General features: G+C 41.6%; 1 protein-coding gene across 4 annotated transcripts; it reads right to left on the bottom strand.

Moving 5' to 3' along the window:
- Positions 1–268: 268 nt before the first annotated feature.
- SLC6A4 (solute carrier family 6 member 4) lies at positions 269–22,843 on the bottom strand. Of its 4 annotated transcripts, XM_072916715.1 has the most exons (15): positions 15,882–16,306; positions 14,376–14,586; positions 13,567–14,168; positions 12,760–12,894; positions 11,933–12,152; positions 11,405–11,543; positions 10,902–11,036; positions 9,139–9,242; positions 8,326–8,453; positions 7,900–8,012; positions 7,071–7,202; positions 5,945–6,044; positions 5,477–5,577; positions 3,970–4,137; positions 269–3,298 (listed from the first exon to the last, which is right to left on the bottom strand). In XM_072916715.1, the coding sequence occupies exons 3-15, from the start codon at positions 14,021–14,023 to the stop codon at positions 3,224–3,226; spliced, it is 2,007 nt and encodes a 668-aa protein (XP_072772816.1). In that variant the 5' UTR covers positions 14,024–14,168; positions 14,376–14,586; positions 15,882–16,306; the 3' UTR covers positions 269–3,223. The 4 variants fall into 4 exon arrangements, with proteins under 4 accessions (XP_072772816.1, XP_072772817.1, XP_004186287.3 ...); XM_072916716.1 differs by lacking the exons at positions 14,376–14,586; positions 15,882–16,306 and adding an exon at positions 22,188–22,843; XM_004186239.6 differs by lacking the exons at positions 14,376–14,586; positions 15,882–16,306 and adding an exon at positions 20,988–21,908.
- Positions 22,844–23,147: the final 304 nt, after the last annotated feature.

The following is a 23,147-nucleotide window of genomic DNA, read 5'->3' as shown; positions in this document are numbered from 1 at the left end:
ATCAAGTAGTTAAGCACATGCTCTGGTGTGGAGCAGTTTGGTTTTGCTGTTCTGTGTAAACAACTGTAATGAGCTTTGGTTCTTGTGTTGGAATGGAATGAAAGTGTTTAGCAGTGGGCCAGGGTTCAAACACTGAGGGAAATCCTCTGCTTTTTGTCAGAGACCTTGCTGGCATTGTAAACTGGACTAGATACTCTGCTATTACTTAGAATTGAGATTTTTATCTTTGCTCTTCCCAGAAGAGAGAGGCACAAGAGATGTCTGCAGATGGTTTATGAATATTAAATTTATTACAGTAACAGTTTACAGTACAAGGCACATACTGATGACTTACAATCAGCTTGCAACACTTGTAACTAAACAGCTGCATAAATTAATACAGGTGCATCATGTACAAGTTGGAGGGAATACTGAGTTCTGTACAGCTAAAACTCCAGTTTAATTCTCTTTAAAAGGCAAAGATGGTCCTAATTTACCAGTTTCATGACTTCCTTTTCACTGTTCGAAACAGAGGGTAGGATATACTCTGGTAGATGAGTGGAAGATGAGATGAAGAGAAGGATTTTTTTTTGCTTTAAGACACTTTGTAACTGCAGTGCAGTTCATTTGTTATCATTATAAGTAGTTTTTGTACAAAACCAGTGTTTAAGGTATGGCTACTTGCTGAGCTACCTGATAAATATTGGTTGCTTTACATGTTTTCAGATGGGTATGTAAAAGGGGGGAAAATAAATTGTATAAATAAATCAATTTCTCAATATTTCAACCACTCAGCTAAATAGAAATACTAAAAAAATGAACTGACCATAATAAGATATTTGAACCAGTACACCATATAACAAAAAAGTAATGAGGAAAGTTAATAGTGGGGAAAAAGTAATAACTAAACTGCCTTTCAAGTTCAGCATTTATAAAATGAAAACATGGATGTATTTTATCTCTGTATTATTCAGGAAGAGAAAAGTCTTTTTAATCTACATTGCTTTTTGTATCTTCAAATAATTCTAAGACTTTTCATCCTCTCTCTGTGTCTCAAGACTCGGAGCGCATTGGTCTCACATTTCAGCTGTTGCAGGGCTTGTGTTTCTATCAGGGCTTCCTGGCTGACTTAATTCACTAGAAAATGTGATATTTCTTGGGAAATCTCTCTGAAACCTCCCAGAGAGCCAATGTCTATCCTATGTCAATGTCTTAAAAATTGCAAATTTTTTTTTGTTAGCTGAACCCCTGTCTGAAGAGGAAAGAAATGGGGTAGGGTTTTCTCCTTTGTTTCCCACACTTTGCTGTTGGATGTGTGCAAATATCTCATTCACCTTACATTGACATTTCATGTGTGTTTTTTCAGTTAATGAACTCAGAAAATTAATTTTTGGAAGTAGATTTCAAATACACTTGAGGCATGAGCTGCAAAACTTTCACATGAGTAACTGTCCAGTAAGACAGATTTATTTGTTTTTCTAGTGGCAATTAAAGAACATATTCCCTTTTTAAAAATAGTTCAGGAGTCTAGTTCTGAAAGAACAGTCCGTGTCCCTCTTAAGTTATTTCCTCATTGGAAGTTGGGATTGAGACTTACATGAACTCAGAAGTCATTATCCAGAGTGGAAGAGGAAGTGAAAGAGGCTTTCTCCAGGTACACAAAGGTGGAAAACTTTGGCAGAGGTGATGGAAATGTTTTCAGAAGGCAAACATAGCATCCCTGCTTTCCTCTCCCTGGTAAGTGCTTCATACCCAGTCAACTCCAACAGGTTCCTTAATGCCCCCTGCTCTGGCTGCACAGGGAACCTTGGCAGCTTTAGCAAAGGGATACAAAAGAGACTTTTATCCTCTATTTTATTTTACTTTCATCATAATCTGTGTGCCAGAGTAAAAATACAATGCAAGTTTGTACCGGAATGATGCCTTCGTGGGTTTGTCTGTACTTCCACTGCAGAACTCGTGTCCTCCAAGGGCCAGGGCAGATGCAGCCAGGCTGAAGGGTAGCTGCATTTGGGGAGCACGAGTGTGCATGTCATTTAAAGAGCTTAGTATGGACATGGGGTTGGTTTAATTTGTGTGCCAGTGCCTTGAAATTTAATATAAAGTGTTCTGATGAGAATCAGTCCTGCTGAACTCTACTCAGCTTCTTTCTAAGAAAAAAAAAAAAAATCCTCTCCTTTTCTTCTTCAGCTTGAAAACCCAATGCAGTCACATCAGAGTATGAACTACTAAACCTTCCAAGTAGGTTTGAATAGTTGAAAATGTACTTTTGTCAGGCAGCCAAAGGAATTATTCTAAATTTTACTTCTGTACTAGGAAAGAGGAGGAAAACCCCACAGGCTCCAGCAAATTTTAGGTGTGAAATTAACTGTAAAAAAAAAGGAAGTGAAGCAGAGAAAGCGATCTTTAAGATTGCACTTTTTGGCAGTAGAACTCAAAAAGATTCATGTGTTGTTTCTGTAGCTCTGCCAGGACAGTGATTGGTTATGGAAACAGTACAGTAAGTGCTGGCAACTTAAGTGCTTGTCAAGTAACTCATGATGAGTTTTTGTGGCTTGATTGGGTCTAAAGGAAAGTGAAGCCTCAAACATCACAAAAAGTATTGTTTGTAAATTTTTTTTTATGCAAGAAACAGTAGAAATTGTTACCACCTACAAACCAGAGGAAATGAGAATGAGTCCGGTGCTACCAGCTGTGTTTGCTGGCTGATGTGTGCAGAGCTGTGCTGCTCAGCATTTTTCCTCTCCCTCTGCCTACTCCACCACAAACCTAAGGAACTTCCTATTTTTGTTTTCCTAGTGTATAAACCCCTGCGTTACTCGAGTAATGTATGGCTATCAGAAATATTTGTGCATTTTCCCATGTAGTTGAAGCAAGTAGAAGCGAATACGACATTGCCCGGTACGAAGGATCACACGGAGGGAGGAGACACAGGAGCACTGCCACACACTGGGGGTCTACACCTAATCCTGTCCTGGAGGGGCTGCTCAGGCACTCCTGGAGCAGGCAGGGGCATTCCCTCGTGTTCCACGGCCAGTGCTCCGTTCAGCCTGCTTGGAAGTGCTCAGTAGATGTCATTGAATTGCTTGGATTCATGTGCTGGAGGCAACACTTTCCCAACGGTGCCAGTGGTGCAGCCTCCGTGGAAAACTCTGTTGTCTCAGCTGGAAAGGTGGTTCTTTGGGGGAGAGGGGGGGAAAGTGACATTTTGTGCTCCTCTGCCCTCCCCCAGAACCAGGCCAGCTTATACTGCGTTCATGCGGATGTCTCCAAAGGGAATTTCTGTAGCTGTTTCTGGGGTAATGCTTTTCAGAATACGCTGTTGGAATGAAACCAGTATTAGAAATTGATTGATTTAGAGGCAAAACATATCATGTCAGCTATTCAGAAAGAGATTAATAATAAAGTATGACTTTGAATTGCACCTCTTGAACTACTTAAGAGTGTTTCAGGCCTCTGTTAGCACTATGAAGATGGAAAGTGTTATAGAAGTACACAGCAGTATTTTAAATATTATTTGTAACACAATTGGAATCAAAGCTTGGCAGATGTCATATTAATGCTTTAGGACTTTGCAGTTTACTGGCATACCATAAGCCAACTAAATATATTCTTTATGAACTGGTATTTATTTGAACTTAGAAGAAATCTCAGTATTGTCATTACAGATTTATGGCAGCGAAATCTTACTAAATGCGTGAAAGAAAAACAAGTTTTTCTTTCAGATACACGCCAGGAGACCAATCTTTTACTGCCTCATTTGCTTGACTGGGGGATTTTGAGTGTCTGTGGTGAATTTTAGGAAGACTCTCCAGTTCATCAGAGCTTAAAAAATTACTTGATGTAACATTTTATTAAAAAATTGTCAGCCGCCTCAGTAAGAACTGGGGACATTTGTGAGAATTTGGGAACAGAACAGCCAGTCATGATATTTTTAGGAATCACCTCCTTCCTAACAGTCAAACAGAAGCAAGAAAGCATCAGAGATACCTCCTTAAGTGTCCCTGGGGTGATGACCAAGCGATAGACCATGTAGATGGGAATGAAGATGATGGAGGAGGTTCCTATGCAGTAACCCACAACTGTGGTCCAGTAGGGATAATAATAATCAAAAAGCTTCAGCTCAGGAGGGTTGGACAGAAAGCTGCAAGTGACGAACTGGAAGAGAAAAAGGGCAAAGTGTGAATATGTGGATTTTCATGGTACACACTCTTTGTTCCAGCATAGCACTAAAATAAAGAGAAAATTAGTGGGACTCAAGATTAAAAATATGTTGACACTGAAAAAAGTTCTAAATTACATGCATGTAGATTTAAAACAAATCAACAACAAATCACAAAACAAAGACCAAAAGGATCCTTCCCAAAGCAGGAGTTCTCCACTCTACACTGCTCTCTGTCAGAACAGGAAAAGGAAAAAATGTCAGCTCAGTTACTGCTGTTGGATCATTTTCCTGAGCATATCATTCATGACTGTAAAATTCCTTAGGAAACAACCAACACTTTAGTTGAATATTACAGGAATAATATTTGTGTCTGTCCTGAGAAGGATCTCTGACTGTTTTCTCCAGAGTATCACCAGAAGCTCAGGATTTACCAGCAAACTTCCTGAAACGACATCCTACGTCCTGAGCTTTCCTTATTTAAGGTGGGTTTCCACAGGGAATACAAATAGTTCTGCCTGGTAACCACATCCCCAGAGCCCTGTGCCTCTCTATGTTGCTGGTTTAGGATTACAAAGAGGACAGAAATATAAAAATTACAGTGCTGTGACTTTTTAATTTATAGACTTCTCTTTCTAGGGGTAATAAAATCAAAGTCTGTTAATTATGCCTTCATCATTACAAGTGGTTTGAATTCACTCTGTAGGTCTTAAATCTACATTTTGTGCTTCATAAACTCCATCTTGACCTGCTCTGCTCCCACTAAGGCCAGTCAGAATAAAAGATAGCGTGGACTAATTTTGAATCAGGAAATGAACACTTTATGTTCAAATGTTATTAATAACACTGCCAAGCCAAACACTCGGATAGTATTTCCAATTCTGAATTATAGATTTATAATGGTTGTAATTAACTGCTGGAAATTTTAAGTGGAATATTCTAAAGTTGTCCATCAGCACTTGCTGAGACAGTGTATTTACTTATCTTGGTTTTCCTCCTCTGACAGTATGTTTCATCAACTTTTATTGCTACATTTTGCTGAGGTAAACATAAGGCAACAAAACAAAGTAAATTTGTTTAGCAGAAGGCAGAGGGGGAGTTGTTCAGAATCCAGACTTATTCAGCTAATTCAACTACAAAAATCCTTAAAACTGTGATTTGGTTACAAGATCTTGCAGCATTGTATTGGGTTTTTCACTAATTGAGCCTTTTTTCATTTAAGAAAAATTGTTACTAAAGAACTTCACAAGAGAATTCTGGAATTAAGCTTTTAGAAGGAACTGCATTGTTCAGTGGTGATTTTCTTGGAAAGAAAAAGCTCTAAAGAAAACTCACCAGAAGGAAAAGGGGACTAATTGCAACCCAGCAAACTCGCCAGTACCAGCCCGGGGCAGAGCCCAGCATTTCTTTCACATCGTTGCAAAACTGGGTGATGCCTGTGGAGATAAATGGGAGGAGAGGGATGACAGCAGATCTAAGATTTTCTTAAGAAGGTGCTCAAACCCTTTTTTATGCCCAGCAAGTAAATTCAGAATCTATCCCAGAAGACTACTTTGTTCCTATAACTCTTAATTTTACCAAAGCCTTAATTATCCTGAATTATACCTCCTGTTACTTTTAGGTGCTTGTGTACTTCTGTCAGAGAGCAATTAACACTAATTCTCACTGCTTTAGTTACCAGTGAGTTTGTAAAAAGCTTTTGTAAACTTTTTTTTCTGGAGACATGGGTATCTTTTCTGCAGCAGCTGAGGCAATGCTGAGCTGCAGGAGCTCAGGAGTTTGGGCTGGGGTGTTTGGAGGTACCATAGAACCAGGACACAGCCACTGCCTCCAGGAACACGACGGTGAGGACAGCTGGACCGGTGGCATATTCCTCAAACAGCTTCACCACATATGCTCCTCCCTGGAAAAGAGATCAAACTGTCAGTGTGCCCAGGATCTGCCCTGCTGCTGGCTGGTACTGCCTTTGCCTGGAGCAGAACGTTCACAAGTGGGGAATTCAGCCAGTTCTGTCACTCTGTGGCTGTTTCTGCCAGGGACACCCTGGTGAGCAGCTCACCCTCTGTGGCCACCCCTCACCTGCGGGGCTGCCATGAAGAGAAGCTAAAATCTGCTGGCACTTCTGGCTGGATTTTGGTGAAAAAAGGGAATTTTACAGGATGGCTTTTTGCATGCCTGCTTCTTTCTCCACTAGGGATCATAGCTACTGAACAGCAAATAAATAAAGTGTGACTTTGCTTTCTTTCCATTTGGGATCTAGAACCACGAAGGAGGAGACCTCTTGCAGAGGAACTCTTGTACAGCATCCTTGCATCTCAGTACAGCAAACACTTCACATAAGAAGGAAGTTACACATAAATGAGCAAGTGGAGTGAAACCTGACAGGAAAGCTGAGTATTTTTCTATTTCCCTTATGATCATTACACTCATTATTCAAAAATTGCTTGTTGTGGGAATGAAATCTACAAGCCCCACGGGAACTATTTGATGTGATTAATGATAATTTCTGCCTTGAAACAATGAGGAAGATCCACGAAATCCATTACTAGATTTTTTTTTTTAAAATTCAAAATACATTTTACACATCGTGAAGATTATAATAACTATTCATGTTATTTTTAAACATGGAGCTTTTGGGAACAAGAAATAAACCATGTAAAAAATTAGCTGGTTGCCTGCTGACTGATGAGAAGCATAATTTACGATGTGTTGCACATCATGAGTTGCAGTAGGATCATTTTGCAACATATTTCCTAGTGAAATAACATTCACATTTATTCCAAGTAATAGATTTCTAATGCATAAAGAAAACAGCCTGGAGGTTTAATTTGATTTCTTGAAACTCTCTTCAAAAAATTACTATGCTCTCCAAGGTGGCATTGGCAGGAAACTGCCAGTGAGGGAGGCTGAGGGTGGGTGAAATACTCACAAATGTCAGCGTTGCCAGCGACCCCAAAAAACAAACGATGGTCAGACCAAGGACAAACAATTCCCTGCGTTTGCCCCAGACGTGTGGGAATTCATCCAGGACTCCAGTAATCACTCCCTCTAGTCCTGCAAACTGAAAAGCATGGAAAAATCACTGGAAAATAGAGGGCAGTGTTACCTGCTTGAAAGAGTGTTTAAAGGAGCATTGAAACATTGGTGCTTTGTTCTGCTGTAGAGTTGGTGTGAGGTTTTTAGACAAGTCTTTCCTCCTAACTTTTTAAAACTCTTCAGGGTGGGGATTTAGTGTTCAGGTATCTGTGGGAATGCACTGTCATCCGAAGGCAGTCCTGTGCTACAGGCACCAGGATGTGCAGAAATGAGAGGTGGTTCAGTAGGAACAAGACTGTGAAATCAGCTGAGTTCAGCCCTGCTGGAAGGAGCTGATTCTCCACCTGTAAAACTAGACTCACATGACAATTTTTTAGCATATATCCAGTTCTCACCTTTTAAATCCAAATTGTGTGAAAAAAAATCCAGATTTTCATAATTGCTTTGTAAGTTTACAAGCAAGAAAGGAGCCTGGAAGGCCACAATCAACTAGGAATGTATAAATTAAGTGCTTTGCTTGTGTTTCAGGGTCTTGTTAATTGTCACAGCATGACAGTGACAAATAATTTATTATATTCAGATAAAAATTGGAGTAACAGTTGTTGTCTTACAGAAGGCACCTGGCACTGCAATTACAAACCCCTCAGCGCCAGTGCAGTGTTTGTAATTCTATTTCTGTGATGCCTGAGGGGGTCAGGCTGTGTCCCCTGCTGGCTACTCACCGTGCTGTCCAACCCCAGCGTGAGCAGCATGAGGAAGAAGATGATGGCAAAGAAGGTGGAAGCTGGCATGTTGGCAATGGCCTCAGCGTAGGTGATGAAGAGCAGGCTGGGTCCTGGAGCAGAGGAATTGGGATCACTGTTAGGACAGGCTGTGCACACTGTCTCCCAGGGGGAAACTCCTCTCCCCAGGCTGCTTTGCCATGTGCAGCTACCACCACATCTGTGAAACTGCTATCTGGCTTTTATATGTGGCATTTACAGGCTACTTTTTTTAGCTGTAGTGTGTAGCAGTGCCAAATAAAGTCAGCATCCTGAATAATATACTAAATATTTCTCATCACTTGGGCTGCTCTCGGTCTAGAAGTACATATACAAATACATTCTATCTTTGAAGCAGTTTGAGATGTGTATGAAATGTTAACCTACCAGTGTCCTTGGCAACCTCTGAGACATCTTCATTCCTCATCTCAGCCATGTACCCCAGCACGGTGAAGATGACAAACCCAGACACAAAGCTGGTCAAGCAGTTCACGGTGCTGGTGACCAGAGCATCTCTGCAACAGAAGACCTAACTCTCATCAGGGAACCTGCACCTGCTAGAAAGGGTTTACAACCTCTTGGTCAACAGTCTAGACAGACTCCTAGAAAAACTAGGGGAGTACAAGGAAAAAACAAACAGCAGATCTGAAAGAAAGAGGGAAAAAAACCCCAACAACCCATGGCTACTTTTTCTTCTCAAATCCATACAGGTGCTGTAACATCAGTCTGACACTGGATTGAATGCTGGCTGTATCCTGATGTTTTAAAAGACTAGGAACTACTATGTGAATATTAAAGAATCGAGAATTTTATTTTAGAAGTTAGAAATATATTTTTTTTCAGGTAACAAGGGAAAAACAATAAATGCCTTTCTGCTTGAGATTATGAAGTTATTTCCTAACTGACTGCTGAGATCAAATAACTACAATGTGATGGTTTGGCAGGGGTTTAGTACATTTTGTTGTGGCAGGTTTCTACATTTTAGACCTCTTGCTGTAAAATTAGTAAAAATTATCTTACTTTAAGGTAGGCAACAGAGGAGAAATGCTTGAGATTGCAGGTTCTCTATTACACTTCTGATTTCTGTGTACACAGGTCTGACAATTTAGTGCCTTTCACCAACACCCTGTTCCTTTTTCATAAATACCCACAGTTATATTTTTTAACTTGATTTTACTTATAGAATAAGGTAGAACTCACTGGTAGCAGTTGTTGTGGAATTTGTTGTAGCTGGAATAAGCCAACAGGACCCCAAAACCTGGTCCCAGGGAGAAAAAAATCTGAGCTGCTGCATCCACCCAAACCTGAAAAGGCCAAGAAAAAAATTACTTGAAACAGATTGAATGAGTTTGGTCTACAAAAGGGTGTTTCACATGTCCTAGTCCTGGTCTAACAGACACTCTGTTGAGAGAGCTGTTGAAATATGAATGTTTGGTGTAGAACTGTTGTAGCTGTTGCACTTCTGACAGCATCTTAGATTAATTCAGTCAATTGCCTGTAATCAATTTAACACAATTTTTGCAGTGCGTAGAGAACTTTATACCCATGATTTTGAAGCCTTCCAAATCTTCCTCCAAACTCTTTGTGCTGTGGAATAGCCCTGTGCTTGGCAATGTGTTCTCCAGGCTATGTGGATTTTTCCTAGATTTATGCAAATCCATTTGACTGTGTGGATGCAGTTCTGATTCTTGGGGCTCAGTTCAGCTTTGCTGTAGCTGTGACAGATGCAAGTGTGATGATCTTGTTATGAAAAGCATGTTGTACTTGAAAAGTGGCCACAGCCCTAATGAGTAATGTTCTGAAGTACAATATCAGCTCTTTTTCTGAAGGTGAAAGTCCTCATTCATTTATTCTCTTTTGATTGAAACATGGAGTTCATTACAACTCATTTCTAATATTCTCTCCCATCATGTGAGACCGTCCTGTATCACCCAGACAGAGCTCTGTCATCACCCAGCACACAGATTGCAATCTGCTGTCCTCACTCCAGATACATCCAATACAATATCAATGCCCTTTATTGCTTTTTCAGAAGATGTGGCTCCTTATTGGAGATGCTGCTTTATCAGAGACTGGTGTTTTTTCATTTCCTCTTCATTCAAAACTCTCCATATCAGCTGGGCAGCAGCAGACTTGCAAACATTGGAAATTTTTAATCTTCATGTTTGTAGTATTTATTGCTTTGGGGTTTTTCCATCACCCTCCTCACCAGACACTTTCACAAGCAGTGAAGTGAGCACAGCCTTGGGCCTGATGAATTGCTTGTTATCCACAGAGTTCAAGGCTGGATCAGACACTGGAGGGCCTGGGGTTTGTTGGTTAGCTCAGTTTGTCTGCATTCCTGCTTTCCTGTCAAATTTTGGTGGTGTATGCAGGCCTGACTGATTTACTCCTCCTCCACAGGCACTCACATGAGTTCCTGGCCCAGGGTTTAGTTGATGTCCATGGCTTCATCTGCCAAAGCTTGTTACAGGATGGAGACAGAAGTTTCTGCTCCAGGAACCTGCACTATCTAAATAGGGGCAGCTGTGGACCCTGTAGGGCTGTACTCATCCCCTTAAGCCAAAAATCTGCAGCTCCACCACTTGTTAGGGTTTAAAAAATTCACTTTTCTCAGTGTGACTCTCACAGGGGAAGGATTTTGTTGCAGTGTAGGAGCACTCACAATTTCTCATTCAGTGTCAGCCTGGTCACCATTTTCCCAGTGAAAAAGTGTTTGGTCACTTGTTTTCTTTTAATCAGACCACTCATTCTGTTCAACCACTGTATGGGAGCTCTGCCTGTAGTTCAAGATAAATTGAGGGTAGACTCTAATCTTTAAAATTCTTTATAATTATGGAAAGAGCATGAACTCTGGCTTTTAAGTCCATGCTAAGACATCTGTTCAGTCATGCTCTATGCATCTATGGTGATACACACACGGCCAGGCTGAAAGCAAATGTCCCTTTTATAAAGTTCTTTACCTCAGTGGCCAGGAGTTTCTGCCAGTCAGGTTTCAAGTAGTAGAGGACACCTCTCCAAGCCCCAGGCAAAGTTGCACCTCTCACGAGCAGGATGAAGAGGATGATGTAAGGGAACGTGGCAGTCACCCAAACCACCTGTGAGGGAACATGGTGAGAGCGTTTGCCATGGGGACAAAGTTAGCAGGGACAATAAGAATTAGTGAATCATATTGTATGTCTTAGCATTTATAGCATCTTCACGTGAGCTTCTCTGCAGGTCTGTAAACAGGCAGTTTGCACATCTGAACCCTTTCCCTTGCAGGGTTGGTCCTGCTCAGAGAACAGTGGTGTCACTTATTTTTGTTCTTTTTTGCTTGGGGTAGCCGTCACTGTACAGCGAGTGCTCCCCAAATACATCAGCCCATAATCCTGTCATGAAAACAACCTGAGCTGACCCCTGGCAGTTAACTGGCTCAGGTAGGACGGCCTCAAGACAAGTTGATGTGTCTTGCTTTTGCATTCACCTTGCCAGATGTTTTGACCCCTTTCCAGATGCTGAAGTACACAATGGTGAAGATCAGCAGCAAGCAGAGGGTCAGCTGCCAGCTAATGCCCCCCAGGTCATCCAGCCCATTGGACCTGTGCACCTGCAGAACCTGGCGGCTGCAAGAGGATAGAAAAACACAGTAGAGATACTTTTTAAACAAATTCTTACATTAAATGTGCATTTAACAGTCCCCATACTGTGGTCTGAGCATTACAAGGAATCTTGAGATCTTGGCAAGCAGCCTTCAAAGCCATGACATTTCAGATTGATTTTATTTTACTTAAAGGTTTGATATTAACAGCACACCAGTGATGGTAAGTGACAGCAGATATGGACTGGGAAAATCCTAAAACACAGAGGATGCACCCTAAGTTACACCCCCTACAAAAATCCAGTGATTTGAAGAGGGTGCCATCAACAATCAGCCCTGCTGCCCTCTGAGGGGAACCTTGCTGGTGTTCCAGCACTCTGGCCACCACCACCATCCTCACTTACATGCACTTACGTATAAAATTCTTCTGCAGGAGAGATGGAGTGCAGGGACCAGCTGACATTGTCCTTGCTGAAGTAGTTGGTGCAGTTTGCTGTGTTCCAGGGGTTTGTGCAGCTGGTCCAGGGCAGCTCCGCCGTGAAGGAGGAGATGAGGTAGTAAAAAGCCCAAGCCATGATGGTGTTGTAGTAGGAGGCTACGTAAAGATCTATGATACAGATGGCATAGCCAATTCCTGGAGAGGCAGGAAATAATTGCATTCAGTCAGTGTAAGTTTTAGGGGAAAAAAAAAAAAAGAGAAAAATAATTGGTTATCACATCAACAACTGTTTGTCTAAGGCAGCTCTGCAGGAAGAACACACACCCTCCCAAGTGCTTACAACACTGGCATTTCTTGTGACTTCAGAAATACTCTGATTCCAGCAAAGCATCCTTAATCAAGACAGAACATTCTTATAAAGAGATATTTTCTATCTGTCCCTAAATTTCTGCAATTTAGAAATAGGCACTTTGCAGTCTCAATAAATAAAAAGACATTATCAGATCTACAGCACTAGGAGCCAGAGTTAGTGAGGATATAGAACAGTTCCTTTCATTCTTTATAATTTTAGGCTTGGTGAGCCTCTGTCTAATCAATTTGAGTTGCATACTGTATGTGTATACAAGAATATACACACACGTGCAGGTGTACCTGGAGTTTTAGGAAATCTTTCTTTGTAAAGCCAAAATCTTGTGTAGAATAAGTCTTACTTGCTTTATGAGATTTTCTTTTTTTCCCCTGAAATGTCACCTTTTTAGGAAAATTTTCCAGTTATTCAGAAAGTTCCATTTCCCTTTGGTACCTTTGAATATAGGACATATTTTTCTCCAAATGGAAATACAGCCATTCCTGTGGTACTGTCCTAGTGCTAATTCCATATAGAAGAGAGGAATCCCTCCAAAGAGGGCCATGATTGTGTAAGGAATGAGGAATGCTCCTGCAAGACAGAAAACAGATGATTGTAACTCTTCACAGACTTTTCTTCCACCAGCACTCCATAAACAAGAGTTCGTTTTATCCCACAGGGAAAATGCATATCCCCTCCCTAGCCAGCACACCACTGAATTACTGTGGGATTTCTGATAGGAGTAACTACTCAGCAGTGTGAACAAGAAGCAACACTCAGGCCAAACTTCTCACATTTCTGCAACACAGGATTCACCAAGACTCCCCTGACTCTCACAGCTGTGAGATGGGCTACAGATAAAATTATTCATTTCTCCAATAAAATGCCTTTGTTACATCAGAGAGACGAAAGTCCTCTCTAAGATCTCCTTGATTAGATTTTAGATTTGTATTTGGTCTCTTATGTCAGTGAGTCAAAGACCCAGCCTTCTCACGAGTTAGTTTATCAGATTTTAAAATGCTCCTTGGGAAAGGGATTGAGAGGTTGGAGCGTGGGTCTGAACCCACCTGGTTCTCAGCTTCTAATTGTGCTGTGCTAAACAGCATTTCTGTGATTATCCTATCCAAATATTTAGGTTTTTCAGTGAATAATTTCCCCTTGATCTTTTTTTTACATATAATATTTTAAAAGCCACTAAGAATCATCCGTTTATAAGCCAAGAAATTCAGCACTAAGGAGCAATGAACACGAGTGGACACTGACCTCCTCCATTCTGATAGCAGATATAAGGAAATCTCCACACATTCCCCAGATCCACTGCGTATCCAATGACAGAGAGGAGAAAGTCAATTTTTTTACTCCAGGTCTCCCTGTCCTCCAGCTCCATCAGCTGCTGCTGAGCCTCGGCCCCACAGGTGGTGGAGGTGGTGGTGGTGGTGGTGGTGGTGGCTGCTGGGGCCATGCCCTGGGCATCCTCCACCTCTCCATTGCAGGGCACTGAGCTCTGAACCCCTGAAAAACCATTGGAGATCTGAGCTGCCTCCCCTTTATCCCCCTGGCTCGGGTGGACTTTGTTGGCATCCTCCACCAGCCGTAGGGCAGATTTAGGGTTCCTGACCAGAAGTCCGTTCTCTTTACAGTCTTCTCCTTTGCTACAGTCTGAGACATCTTTCTTGGAAGTCAGGGGCTCTTTCTCATTGCCTGTGGTCTTTTTTTCCATTTTTGCTGAGATTTGTTCTGGTCACTTGCAGACAGGCAGCACCACAGGGTCCCTTTGGGGTTTGTCCTCCCACACCTTTATTCCGAACACTTTTAGAATTCCTCTTCCATACTTAAATCCATCAGATTGAAGGCACAAGCACCATCTAAGAAATGAAAAAGAGTTGAAAATCCATTACAAGTTTTGCTGGTGCTGGTAATTTTCAAGTTACAGCCAGCAGATTCTGTGATTAAACTAGAGAGGTAATTAACCATCACAGCATGCAATGTGAATCACGGAGCAAATAATCTGGGATTTTGTCCAGAGAGTGGCAGGAAGAAATCAACCTCTTTGACAGCAGAACCTGGTGTACCTGGATCACACCCTCTCAGGAGGATCTGCTGGACTTTGTGCATTGCTGGACACTCACACCCAGTCACAGTCCTGCTGTCTTCTGGCATCACCTTCTCCTCTCAACACTGCTGGACTCCCAGTTTGCAAACTGAGGGCAGAGTTTAGTGGGACTTTTATTTTCATTTTCCTAAGTTCATCCTGCAACTCATCCACTCATCTTGTGGCAAATTCTAGATTCACCCAGTATGAAGGGAAAAGAATTCATTAAACAAATATTAGATAACCACGGATATAAAAATTACATTTCATGACCACCTTTCTTCAAAAATCCCACAGTGTCTGCTCTGTTTAGCAGCAGACGTGGAAAGCTTAAATGAAACTTTAGAAAAGTCTTTAAATTTCAGTGGTTTTGCATTAACTAACTTTTGAGGCTCAGTCAACACCAATAACAAGAAGAAGAGGTCATAAACTTCAATTTGATTCTTCTCATTAAGAACTAACATATGAGTCTAAAGGACAAAACTTGTCCCTGGTTTTATCTGACTCTCTGGGAAAATAAAAGCATCTTTCATTCAGTTTGGATCTGCTGACACTGTGGTTCCAGCCCTGGGAAGGATGGTGGGCACTGCTCCTGTGCTCCTGCCCACTGCCAGCAAAAAAAAAAACAGGCACTGGGAGGATCCTTGGCTTCTCTGCCCTCTTCTTATGTGCCAAAAACAGAACCCAAGGGAAATAAACCATCCTGAAATAAAGTATAACACAATTAACTTCCTGCAGAACAAAAATAACAGGAGTTGTGATTCTGTGAGCAGGTCATGTTTTGTTTGCTGCTGATTTGTTCAGGTGAACACCCAGCTGCCTTTACCCAAGAAAACCTTGGAACAGGAGCTGATCCCCTGTGCTGTAAATTCCCCAGGGCAGTAATGCTTTTTTTATTGCTAACAAAGAATCATACAATCTACACCATGTCAATATTAAATTATTAAAATTACATCTAATTTTTCCCTTTCGAAACGTTTTATCATGGTAGTAAATGTCATTGTTACATCCTAGCAAAAAAAAAAAAAGCATTATTTCACTTATAGCTGCAAGAAAAACTATAGCAAAGAAAGGATATGATTTGCTTATTTCTAGAATTTGCTGATTATCAGAGCTATTAAAACTCAAGTTTTTCCCAGCTTTCCACCTTTTGCAAAGACAGTTTGTTAAACCTTTTCTAAACATTTCTCAGTGCAAGCAGAAAGAGAAGGAAAGTTATTGAGCTGCAGAGAAAACAGGAGGATGGTTTTGAGATAAAACTAACTTGAAAATATTGCATATAATTTTCAGAAATCTTTAGTTCTCCAGGTTTACATTCTGTCTCTACCCCAAGAGTCTCTTTTTTGTCATACAGCAAACAATGCATCATTAATGTGAATCCTTACAAGTGCCTCGCTGCCGTTAATTCATCATCCACAAAGATTGAAACATCTTCAGAGTTCCAGAGAAAAAACACCAGGGCAAAGAACAGGAGGTTCTCTTTTACCTGCAGGACTATAAAACCTGAATGCCTTTGGAGTCCAAAACCTTCCAAATGTCCAAGAGAGGTTCTGGAGATGGAAACAGCCCTGGTGGCCTCATAGAAATGCAAGGAAAGGCCACAGCCAATCCTCCCCTTGTACAGAGTATGGTAAATACCAGGTAGGAATATGGAAAAGTAACCTGAGCCCTTCTGGACTTTACACCCCACCCATAAATGGGAACAGAGTAAAGGATGTTGATTTAACTTCATTATCTCATGGGACTGATTTTTCCATACCTGAGGCTTATATTCTCACTGTGTTTGCAAAACACTTTATTTCTGCATATTATTGCTGCTTTCTTTACTAAGGGGAGGTCAAGGAGTGTATTGTTGATTTCCAAGATCTGTGGCAACCAGGATTGTTGTCCATCCAGATCTAAACTCCTCCTCTTCTTCTGCACACCACAGGGAAAAAAAAATCACATTAATTGAAATACTTTGGTTGAATTTTCAGTAGTTAGAGCTCAAATGTGCAAAATTACATGTGAATTTTCAGAGGCTGCAGCTGAAATTAGAACTATTTCTTTCTGAAAGAGGAATTACAGCTCGTCAGCTGTTCTGGGAAATCTCTGGAGTGATGAAGTCCACGGCTACACAGTGGAGTTCACACGGGCATAATTGGCACATGCAAACAGAACAGTTTCAGATTATTTCATTACACCATAAAAAATTGTGGGAGAATGTACATTTTTCTTTGCTTTGCTATGAATCAAGAAAAAAAATAATTGAAGGCGCTGTGAGGACTACAAAGAGTGTAAAGAGCTGCAGAGAGAGCTCTTGGGGTGGGAAATGTGCTCACACACCAGAGAAGATATCCAGGGGAAAATGACCCCAGTAGTGAAGGATTTTGCCCACCTCAGCCACCACTTCCTCTCTACACAAATCCCTGTTTCAGGTGGTTGACTGATGACAGCAGTGATCTCAGAAATAACATTTATTACCTGTTCTCAACCTGACCTGTCCCAAAGGTTGCTGTTACATAACTGCACCTTGGCTCCTTATCAGCCCTAACTAGCTGCAGGAGAAAAGGGGGAGATAAAAAAGGGAAGAAGACAGAGCTCTGTGCTTTCGTTTCCTTTTGATCTGGGCCTGGCAGACGTGACTTTGTTCCTCTGGGAGGCCCTGGTGCCCTGAGCTGGGGTTGTTCTACAGGGCACGTGGAAGGTGCCAGCCCTGGGAATGTCACCCTCCCTGAGCAAAGGGTGACTACAGAGGAGTGACCCTGGAGTCCTCCACAGCTCTCCCAGCTTTGCTGAGAACATTTGGATGGACAGCTGAAGACATGTGTTTCCACACGTGTTTCTGCAGCCACCAACGCAGTTCACATCAGCCAAACATTAATTAAATTATTTATCTCCCACACGGAGATGAACTTGAACCAGCACTGCAGATGTAAAATCCCTGCATATTCCTTGATGCACAAATCCGGCTCTTTCGGCTGTACCAAAGCAATCCTCGAGGAGCATCCCTGGCCTGGAGCCCGGTTCCTGCTGCTCAAGTGTTGGAGCATCTCCTGTTTATTTCTGGAGGCTCGCAGTGACCTCTCCTGGCAGTGCGGGAATCCCTCTCCTTTCATGCTCTGCCACAGAGTAAACAACTCTTCCCAGCACCACAACAACGGGATTTTCCTGCTCTCGGCGTTTTTTAAAGGAGGAATTGGCTTTTCATGTGTCTGGGAGAGCAAAGCGGTGGGGTAGAGGCGCAGCAAAGAGCAGATGCTGCAAGGGAGGCAGATCTGGAGTCAGCGGGAGGATGCCGAGGTTGAGGTGGGGCTGCAGAGCCTTCCCCAGCCCTCACCCACCTCCCTGTGCCTCTCATTTTAACCCTCACAGCCAAAAATGTACCGCTTCGTACAAATATGCCTTCACACAAATGATCTTCTTATTTCACGTGCTAATTCCATGGAAGTGGGGAAGCAGCACTCGCTGGGCTGCAGGAAAACTCAGGTCAAAACTCAGGTCCCACCTTCCCTCCCGCTGCTCCTCCATCCTCCTGCCTCCAGCCCTTCACATGCAGGCACTTGCAGGGAATTGAAGCGCTTTGAACCTCAAGAAGAGTCAGCCCAGGGTGTTGGCAAAGAAAATCAAACACTGGGATGATTCCTGTTAACGTGACCTAAATCTCACATTTCTCACAAAGAATTTGAGATGGTTAAAGTTACAGCTGCCTGCCTCACAGGACACCTTGCAGCTCACCCAGGCAGTCGTGCATAAATGGAAAGAATCCAGGGACATTACTTTCATCTTAAATTTCAAGCAAGAAGTTTGTATGACAAGATAGAATCACTCACCCCAGGCAGGAGAGGCTGTGCTGTTTGCCTGGACCCCTTCTCATCTCTGAGCCACAAATGAGCCAGAGAGGTTTCATGATTTTCCTCTGAGTTTGCAGAGGTCAGGAGCAACCCTTAAATCAAAGTATCACGGAATAGATGTCCCCATACTGTGAGGACTTGTTAAAAAATAAAAATTTCAGCCAATTAAACTGTATTGCTCTCCATTATGATGAATTTTGCCTGCTGTGTGTCATACACAAGTCATATTTAGTTTCATAATGCTAAAAAGAATTAGTGCTTTTTGACGTTGAATGTGGTCACTTTTACTGATTTCTTTAAAAAAGGAGTACCCAGAGTGTCCTTTCCCGTTAGCTCATTAGCAAGTGTGACAGTTTGTATTTCAGATTTCAAAACCTGATAATCAAAACTACTTGGGAGCCACAGAATTGGGGCATTAGGTGTAAAGCAGATCTAAGCTGATATCTAGACCATCCCTCCACAACTGAAAATTGATTTATTCAGGGGATTTTTTTTTAGAAATTCTTTTCTAGTTCAAGAGAATCAAAATAAAGAGTGATCAAAACCCACTGAAATTCATGGACCAGTGAATTGTAACAGGTTGGCTCCCAGTGCCAATGATTTTAAATGTTACAAAAGTTGGGTACTTTGGCTCAGCACTGTGACCTGGGAGTATTTTAAGAGGAAACTTTGAGCATGCAGGTGACAAAAAGGATCCTTTGTATGGATATTTGCAGGGCTCCAAGGGCTCCCTCACGTTCCTACTAAAGCAGGGTGAGCTCAGCAAGTCCTGCTGGTGAGACAATGGCCCTCAAAGCCCTCAAAGGCTGCCCAAAGAGTGGCACAAGGAGAAGTTAACTCCTGTATTCCCAGATAAGGCTGAACGTGGGTGAGATGGGGAAAGAGTGCCTCTGAAAGCAGCACTTGGGGGAAATATAAACCTGCACTGGGACTTCTACCTCACAATCTTGTCCCTGTCTCAGTCTAAAAAATTAAAAAGTCATCAGGAAAAAGAGATTTTTACCTTTAAAATTCTGTTGAGAAGACAGGCACCATTCTGTAGTGGGAATGCTGCCAAAGTGGTGTCAGTCATTTAAAGAACAGGGAGGAGGGGAAATGCATTTTTTTGGTTTGAGAGTGTCTGTGTGCAGTGCAAGGAAACAGATAATATGGAGGGGATGATAATATTGCTTTTGTATTCTTCCTCCGATTATTTATATAAACTTGAAGGAAGGGTCATAACACATCACTAAATAAATGGAGCACATTCCTTGGTAACAGATGATGTTTCTCTGAAGGGGATTTGTTAATGGCTATCTCCAAATTACAGCACTGAATTCAGGCTCCAAGTTCTACTCAAGTTCTGTATGAAACATTTGTCCCACAGGCAGGGCTCCTTGTGTTCTCTCAGTTCTATAAGATACAGAGCTATAAATTCTATAAGAGCTATACAGATTCTATAAGAGCTGCAGTCACACAGGCTGGGAAAAGAGGTCAAACATGAGCATCAGGAAGGAGATCAAGACACAGAATTAATATTTCTTTAGGCTGTTACTATTGAAAACTCAGCAATTTAGATTTCCATGGAGGAAAGCAGGAAAGAATTAAACACACTCCACATGGGAATAATTTTGGGTTGTTATTAAATTCTAGTTTTGGGGTAGTTTTTTCTTAATTTAACCATCTGAAATTCATCATACCCTGTCCAATTAGACAATGCTCACAACAGTCACTTGCTATATGAGAAGTTTGCAAAGTATTCTCCAAGAAAATTATGTTTAATTCCCCTTCAAAATCATCAGAAGATGCAGCCCAAGTGTTTGAGCCCTTCCCTGGTAAATATCTGACAACCCACATGAAAAAAATGCCACAACATAAAAATGCCTGATCCCTTTTCCTCCAGGCTTTCTTAACATATCAAAACATGTTTTCCTTGCCTATTTATATATTCAGTTGCATTGCATTCCTTAATTAAACTCCATATTTCTTAGTGAACTAACCCAGCAAGCCAGTTGGTTTCAGTAAACGTGATTGACTATAAATATATAGGACATGCTCTTCAGATTTATTACTTGCAATAAATCTGTCCCATTGAGTTCAATAATTTACTGTGCTGGAACCATTTACCTTTTAAAATATAACTTAATATGGTTAATAAAGCTCACTTCACCCTTTCAAAATAAATAACAACCTGAATTGCCTATTTTTTCTTCTTTTTCCTTTGGATTCTGCTGCTTTCCTTAATTTTTCCTTATAGTTTAATGCTTTTTTGTAAGCTTTAAATAACTTTACATCTGTAATGCAGTTATGTGGACTGCCAAAACTCTCAAGTTTAGATTGTCAGAACATGTTCTGCTACAGGCATTTGACTCCCAACATTCATAACTGCTGGACAAGTGCCTGAACATGACAGAGCTGAGCATGGAACAGCAGAAAAGAAATAAAAGGCACTAAAAGTTTTAAAAACCCAAAGAAAACTAAAACTAAAATAAATGTACCTTTTTTGCCCCCAAAGCTTTGTTAGATGGAAAAAGTTTTAGAAATTGTCAAAGACCTTAAAGCTGGTTTAAAAGCAAACAAAACCTAGAGTACAGATTTTAGCCTGTCACTGGTATTTCAGATTTTATAACTGAAGTGCAACGAGGAGGGAAAGTTAATGAAACTCCAGCGTCTGCTGCTGCTGCAGGGGGGCAGCTCTGAGGAGCAGCTGTCTCTGTGCCTGTCTGAATTTCATAAAAGTGCTTCAGACATTGCTGTGCAAAGACAAAATGATAAAGTACCTGTGTGCGGGCTCGGTCCGAAGCGCTGCCCTTGGAGAGATCCAAGCTCGAGTCCCCTTCAGCCACATTTACCTCAGCCTGTGGGCATCTCAGCATCCTGGGCAGCTTTTTGTACACCAGTCCCCCTCACATGGTCTGATTTCCAGATAATCTGCTGCCAAAGAGCTCTTTAAGAATTTTTGCGTCACTTTGGTCAAATAAACTTTATGTTTCACCAGGGCTGCAGCTCAGTTTTCCTCCTAGAGGTGGGTGGCTACATTCGCCTGCTCTGATCTGTTCTGGCAAGCAGGATCCAATGAAGGCAGAGGCAGGAGGAAGGGGAGCTTTCCTGGGAAGGGACAGCTTTGCTGGGTGTTGTTATAAATATAAATATCAGGATGGGGATGAGAATGAACACATAAAGTTTTGAGGGAGTCAGTGAATTATAAATTTCTCTAGATTACAGGAGGATAGGAAGGACTGGGATATTATCACAATAAAAAGGCTTGGAAAGAATAATTTCTTTTCAATAATCCTGAATAGTTGCATTATTTTAATGAAGAAATAAGGTTTAGTTTTGTTTCAAAGCTTGAAGCACAAATTCTTTACAAGCGTTTTGCTGCCTCAATAAGCTCAACAAGTAATTTCCTTTCTTCCTACCACTACTTCAAATACTTCACTCCATTTCTAACACCTAATTTTTTTCCTCCAGTGTTTTTCATCCAGGATTTCTTCATTCCTGCACTCCACGACTTTTTTATAAAAGGTCATAAATCACAGGTCAATGCCATAGTTTAGGTGGCAGATTTAGGAAAAAAAAAAAAGGTGGAAAAGCAGAATAGGGGCGAGTAGGAGTAGTTGATTGTTGGAGCAGCAGCAGCTTTGCTGTAAGCAATTGCCAGTTTTTGGAGATTTCTTCCAAACAATTGAAAAAAAAAAAAAAACTGAAAACTGAAGAGCTGTAATTTGCACTTTGCTCTGACAGCACTGACTGTCCCCGGCCCCTGACAGAGCCACAGCCGGGCAGGGCGAGGCTCCTGCACCATCTCAAGGAGAGCTCGGGCACTGCAGTTCCACAGACAGGGACACGCACTGAAATCAGCTTTATTTCCCATTAACTCCCCTGGTCACTGCCTTAAGGCTGTTTCGTCAAACTGAGCTTTTTTCCCTTCACTTGCTGCAGAAATTCATTGATCTTTTCGTGCAAACAGCAATACTCACCTCCTATTTGCTGGGCTGGATTTCCCTCCTGTGTCCTGCTTTCCAAAAGAATCAGGATTGGTGCTCACCTCCACTTGGCTGCAGTCAGGAAAGCCCCACGAGTTCGTGTCCTTGCCTGTGATTTTCCTCCCTCTGTTTTGTCCTATTCCAGAAGGTTTGCAAGGACAGATCCTGCCATGCCTCGCCCACCAAACCTTTCTGGAGGTCACACCACGGAGTTTAATGTGCAAATATCCAACTGTGGGTCAGACCCTGTGCTCTGGAGAGCAGCAATTTTTGTTTCTTGGGAGGATGGATGGCACAAGGAATCTGCACCTTTACTTTCCAAACAGGTTTCCAGCTCACCACTGCTGGGAGACTGGAAGTGGTTTCCCAAACTTACTTTTCCTATCTTCTTACAAGAAATAAATTCTCTCTACTGAAAGCCCCTCTGCTCATTACATAATTATAACTTGGGTTTTAAAAAATTTTAGAGGGATCGTGACCTTTTTCTGAGGTTTTTCTCCATCTCAGTCTCTGCTTACAGCAGGTTCTTTTATGCCTTTTGGTTCAGGTGTTTTTTTCATTATCTTGTGCAGCAGTTACTGGGTTTGGTTTTGTTGTGTTGGGTTTTTTTTCATTTTGAATTTCTTGCCAAAGAGTCTGCAGCCTTTGGGACATAATCAAAATAACAGACTGGAGATCTCCAGGCAAAACCCCTTAACCTTTTAACACTTATTTATCTCACAAGTGAAAAACCTTCAGGGGCTGTAACTGAGCCAGCTCCAGAATCCCATGAAATCTGGGCATTGGTGGGTGAAATTCTGATGATTCAGGGAAAGTATGAAAAAAAGAGAAAGAAAATGGACTTTACACAAGACACAGATAAAGCAGCTGCAGATTCCAGCACAAGGATGGGAATCATCACTCAAATGACCTCATAAAGTAGTACCAACTGTACTGTGAGATCAGTAATGGCTC

This window comes from Taeniopygia guttata, chromosome 19 (assembly GCF_048771995.1).
Source record: "Taeniopygia guttata chromosome 19, bTaeGut7.mat, whole genome shotgun sequence".
NCBI lineage: Eukaryota > Metazoa > Chordata > Aves > Passeriformes > Estrildidae > Taeniopygia > Taeniopygia guttata.
Note: the sequence above shows the minus strand (reverse complement) of the source record. Positions and strands in the feature narration are given on the sequence as shown.

Bases quoted from the DNA above. Each gene is read 5' to 3' on its own strand.
- SLC6A4 (XM_072916716.1), bottom strand. From the start codon at position 14,023: ATGGAAAAAAAGACCACAGGCAATGAGAAAGAGCCCCTGACTTCCAAG. The intron at 11,544-11,932 runs GTAAGTGCATGT...ATCCTCTTGCAG, and splicing joins CCTGCAGAAGAATTTTATAC to CCGCCAGGTTCTGCAGGTGC. The intron at 11,037-11,404 runs GTGAATGCAAAA...GTTCCCTCACAG, and splicing joins GGGTCAAAACATCTGGCAAG to GTGGTTTGGGTGACTGCCAC.